Source organism: Lepidothrix coronata, unplaced genomic scaffold (genome assembly GCF_001604755.1).
Source record: "Lepidothrix coronata isolate B3197 unplaced genomic scaffold, Lepidothrix_coronata-1.0 Scaffold141, whole genome shotgun sequence".
NCBI lineage: Eukaryota > Metazoa > Chordata > Aves > Passeriformes > Pipridae > Lepidothrix > Lepidothrix coronata.
Genome location: NW_016690321.1, coordinates 5,278 through 10,462, shown reverse-complemented (window position 1 = coordinate 10,462; position 5,185 = coordinate 5,278). Strand labels below are relative to the sequence as shown.

The 5,185-nt window shown below is 43.5% G+C and overlaps 2 protein-coding genes across 2 annotated transcripts; one reads left to right on the top strand and one right to left on the bottom strand.

Annotated features, from left to right (window-relative positions):
- The first annotated feature begins 6 nt into the window (after positions 1-6).
- Positions 7-369, top strand: LOC108503610 (histone H2A-like). The gene has a single exon (XM_017827713.1). It carries the CDS (start codon positions 99-101, stop codon positions 333-335), a length of 237 nt encoding a protein of 78 aa, XP_017683202.1. The 5' UTR covers positions 7-98; the 3' UTR covers positions 336-369.
- A 111-nt stretch (positions 370-480) lies between these two features.
- LOC108503609 (histone H1.01) lies at positions 481-2,040 on the bottom strand. Its single transcript, XM_017827712.1, has one exon. The coding sequence runs from the start codon at positions 2,018-2,020 to the stop codon at positions 1,361-1,363; it is 660 nt and encodes a 219-aa protein (XP_017683201.1). The 5' UTR covers positions 2,021-2,040; the 3' UTR covers positions 481-1,360.
- Between the last annotated feature and the right edge of the window lie 3,145 nt (positions 2,041-5,185).

Sequence of the window (5,185 nt, the reverse complement as noted above, 5' to 3'; positions counted from 1 at the left end):
CGTCGCGGGCTGGGCTTCAGTTTCCCGTCGGTCGTGTCCACCGGTTGCTCCGGAAAGGTAACTACGCCGAGCGGGTGGGGGCTGGAGCTCCGGTGTACATGGCGGCCGTGCTCGAGTACCTGACGGCCGAGATCCTGGAGCTGGCGGGCAACGCGGCCCGCGACAACAAGAAGACGCGCATCATCCCCCGCCACCTGCAGCTCGCCATCCGCAACGACGAGGAGCTCAACAAGCTGCTGGGCAAGGTGACGATCGCGCAGGGCGGCGTGCTGCCCAACATCCAGGCCGTGCTGCTGCCCAAGAAGACCGACAGCCACAAGGCCAAAACCAAGTAAAGAAAAAAGGAAAAGCGGCACGTTGTCTCCTCCAGAGAAAATAATCCAAAGGCTCTTTTCAGAGCCACCCACAAAATCATAAGAGAGCTCAGTTATCCGTACCACAGTTATGCCAATTTATATTAATCACTCAACCCGTGTTTTGTCTTTTTCCATATTTATTAACAGCATTTTTGGCTTGGTGATAGTAGCAACGCTTTCCAGGTTTTCGTTAACAAAGGCGTGCCAAAAGGTCCTCCCCATGCAAATTCTTCCTGGTATGGGATATTTTCCGTTTAGTTGCTATGTCGGAGAACATGGGAACACTATTCGTTGAGAGTTCCCATCCCTCCCCCCTCTTCCGCCTTTTTCTTCTCCGAGAGTGGCTGATACAGTTCAAGAGATAAGAGGCGTAATGTTCGGGGAGGGAGGGGGAAGGGGGGGCCAGCGGGCCGGGCTCTCCGCTGGCCAATCCTTGGTCAGAGCGGGCTTTTTCAATACTTCAAGCTTTCTTTCTCAGCGGGAACAAAAGGACTGGGAGAGCTCAGGGCTATTTTCGTGTCAATAAAGAAACCCTCCCCTCCTCCCCCAGATAAACAAAAGCATTTAAGGAGACACCTTAAGAGAAATAACACAATAGATTAGACATGGCTCAGTAGTAGCGTGCCTGGCAATTGCATTATTTTGTTACAAAATACATCTTTTAAAAAAACATACATCCTTTTTTTTATCAAATCATTACAAAACATTGCTTAACATTGCTTCCTGGTAGTCAAACTAATTACTCGGAGAAAAAAAAAAGTCTACACTTTCCTAAAGCCGCCGCGTTATACCGTGCTCGTTAGCATTTCTTTCGGTAATCCTAGGGAGAAAAAAAAAAAAAAAAAGACACAATTGACCTCTTGACGACTTACGAATTACTGGATCCCTGCTGCAGGTTATGGACGACCTCGGTGCCTCAGCTCCTTTAGGGAAAGTGTGGGTGGCTCTTAAAAGAGCCGTTGGATAACAAAATATGTAGAGCAGGACTCTTCTGGTATTATAATTTACTTCTTTTTCGGCGCTGCCTTCTTCGCCTTGGCTGCTTTGGGCTTGGCTGCCTTAGGCTTGGCTGCTTTGGGCTTCACCGTTTTTGCCTTGGCCGGGCTCTTCGCTGCCTTCTTGGGGCGGCCTGGCTTTGCGGCTTTCTTGGGGCTCTTGGCCGCTTTCTTGGCCGCCGCAGCCGCCGGCTTTTTAGCCTTCTTAGGGCTCTTCTTCACTGCCGCTGCTTTCTTGGGCTTCTTGGCGGCGCTGGCTGGCTTCTTGGCCGCCGGCTTCTTGGGCTTGGCTGCGGGCACCCTTTTCTTGGGAGCTTTTTCCTTCACTTCTCCAGGCTTCTTGTTGAGACGGAAAGAGCCGGAGGCACCGGTGCCCTTGGTCTGCACCAGGGTGCCTTTGCTGACGAGGCTCTTGAGCCCCAGCTTGATGCGGCTGTTGTTCTTCTCCACATCGTAGCCGCCGGCAGCCAGCGCCTTCTTGAGCGCGGCGAGGGAGAGCCCCTTGCGCTCTTTGGAGGCGGACACGGCCTTGGTGATGAGCTCGGTGACGCTGGGCCCCGCGGGCTTGCGGGCTTTGGAACCGCCCGCCGCTTTCTTCGGCTTCTTGGCGGCGGCCTTGGCGCCGGGCGCGGGCGCATCGGGGGCGGCGGCGGGAGCGGTCTCGGACATCGCGGCGGCGTCCTCTGCGGAGCAGGCGAACACAATTGGGCTGGCGCGGGTCAGATGCTCGTATTTTTAGAGCCGAGCCGCGCGGTGATTGGTGCGTTGCAGAGCCCGCCCTGCTGCACGGCCGGGGAGCCCTTCGGTGTGCTCGATTTGTGTTTCTTTGGACTAACAAAAGTGTATTTTCCTCGGAATTTCTGCCACCAAATCGCCCCATTTCCCCGGTGAGGGAGGAGAAGAGCAGGTACTTGCGTTCGGGAGAGTTTCCAGCGGCAAACACGAGGTTTGAGTTAAAGGAGAGGCGATAAATCCCGTGTGCTGCTGCTGGAGAGACCTCTGAAGAGAGAAACTTTTGTTTTTCCTTGCAAATTAAAAATTTCCTTTTGACATAAATGTTACAGCAACAACTCAGTCTGATTCTTTAGAGGGTTTTCTTGGGGTCAAAGTTGAAATCTTCCGATTTAAAGCTATTTTGACAGTTTAAACTGATTTTGAAGAGGAGGAAGTAACACAAACTCTTCTTTCAGCTCTGAATATGGATTAAGAACCAGTTCCTTTGACCATGTGTTTTACCTCTTAAAACGCTAAAGTCTAGTGAAATAGTGTCTCATACAGCCTCCTATTGCACTTTTTATAGAAACATAAGCAATTTATTAATATCTGGAGACTTATGAACATACAGTTGGCTTATTTTGACGTCCTGGAATTTCAGTACAAGGGAGGCAAACTTACTCTACTGCCTTGTGTGGGGTGTTTTCTTTTTGTTTGCTTGTTTTATATGAATTTTTGTACCAATTATTAAGTAAATCAAGCTATCTACTTTTCATGTTGCATTTTAGTTTCAAGTAAATAGTCATTTGATATCTGATGTTACAAAACTGCAGCTTTGTAAAAGAAAGCAATCTCCTAAACTTCTGGTGATATTTATGGAAATTATCTTTGTTTCTCTGGTAATTTAAGATGTGCAAGGACTAGCATAGCAGTTTAGCAATTATGCTCTTTCTCCTCAGAGAATGTTATCTTGTTATGTATTTTCTCTAATAGTAGTACAATTTAAAACTATATTACTGTTTGGATTTTTCTTACACATCTCACAGACTGTGTATGCACAAAGGTTTACCTTAAGCCAATTCTGAATCCTCTTCCCACCCTAAATACAACCCACCTAATTATTCCTTGTGCATTTTACAGTAATTACTGAAATAAGGAAATACTTTCATGATAAAAACTAGAGCGCTTTGTGATAACCTGAGTTTTAACAAGGGGAGAGGTAGGCCATAGGTCGTTCATAAAGAACCAGGAAGGATTCAATCAATACTGATATCTGGTGGAAGACAGGGTAATATGCTGAACAGAACAGAGCTCTGAGGAATATTTCATTAATCTGTAACCAATTATGAAAAAAAGCATATTATCGTTGCCTTTTGTAGTTATTTAAGAATCACAAAGACTACACTACAGCTCAACCCTTTTGTATTAACAGATATAACACATAATGTGAATACAGTATTTAAGTACACATTAGCAACCAAAAATTCAGATTGTATGAATAGGTAGTCTTCGGTAATTCAATTCCCATCTCATGGTTTTCTCATGGTGTTATCTACAATGACTGTTTTGTAAATACCAAAAATGTATATAAGATGAAAGATTTTAGTTTGCTGTAAAATTGTGTTTCATAGAATGTGGAACTATGAATAACTGCAATGAAGGGAAAAACTGCGACCTCCACCACATAAGAATGAAATACCAGAAAAAAAATATTGCAGGAAAAGTGCACCTGAGTTCTGTAATGCTTCAATGGGAAGATAATTTAGAGAAGAGCTAATCAAATTGTGACTTTCAAGGTCCTCTTTGTTAATACTGTGTAACATAAAATAAGGATACAAGGATTAAATAAATTGGAGTGGATGTGGATATTACAGATATACCTTTAGAAATTATCAAAATTAAAGTAAAACATATATGTTTTTTAAGCCTTTATCTTGTGTATGTTTGTAAATAAATGACCAAAACTTTCCATTGATTTGACTGCACAGCGTAATAAGGTAGCAACTGTTGTGAGGCTATGAGATTTAACAGTTGTCTAGAGACTTCATAGCATATAGACAGTGGAAAAGCATAGACTGTAAGTGACATATCAGCAAAATGGAAAACTGCTGTTGCTTCTTCTTGTTATTTTGAACACATTTACTTCAGTAACCTCTGCTGGAGGAATTATAAATATCCCATCTCTCAATTGTGGCTTCACAGAGCTTTGATTCACGTTTATTGGTGGCTGAAATGGAGGTGGCTAAAATGGTCACTATTCCAATTTTCTGCCTGGCTTTTCTCCCAGCAGTTGCTACCCTTTTCCCATTCTCAACAAGGACCATTAAATATATGCATATCAGTTTCTGATCTCCGTCAGTTACAATCTACTATCTTAAAATAAATTGAAGTTTCAGAAATTTTTTGACACAGAGAGAAGCTTGGATCTTTTTTTTTTTTTAATGGTTTTGCAGAAAAGACATAAAATAACTTTAATAATGTCGAATTTCTCCTTGGAACACATATTCTTCTTTATGTGAAAGAAATACATGCAGGAACAATATTTTGGAAATTTAAGGTGTATTTGGCAATTTTAAAAAGAGCTACTCTGCAATCTAAGCAGATAGTTCAGATAGAACGAACAGATGTACTCAGACAAAGGAAAAATGTGGTGAAGGATTACCTAAAAGGCAGGAATAGGAGTTTCACCTCTAGTTGAGCAAATGAGAAAGGGAAATAATCCTGATTTAGATACAGGACATTGTAGAAAAATTTCATTAAGATGGCATCACATAGACTGTTACATGCAGTTTGGTTTTCCCAATAGAACTGGAGGGAAGTAGACTTCATTATTCATTAAAAGAGAAGGAAAGTAATATCAGGATCTCCAGAGATACTTTTGAGGAAAGTGCCACTGTAATACCTACTTCATATGAGTGAATTCAATCCTTCTCACCTCATGGGCACCCCAGCAGGACACACTATATCATAAACCTGCAAAAGATTGCAATCTGAGCCCTCTCTGCATGTTGCTTCCCTGCAGATACCCAGGTCTGTCCAGCTTTTGCATATTTAGATATTTAGACCTCTTGGCATAAGCAAGGAGACACATAAACCACAGCCAAGGACTGGTGCTGCACC

Bases quoted from the DNA above. Each gene is read 5' to 3' on its own strand.
- LOC108503610 (XM_017827713.1), top strand. From the start codon at position 99: ATGGCGGCCGTGCTCGAGTACCTGACGGCCGAGATCCTGGAGCTGGCG.
- LOC108503609 (XM_017827712.1), bottom strand. From the start codon at position 2,020: ATGTCCGAGACCGCTCCCGCCGCCGCCCCCGATGCGCCCGCGCCCGGC.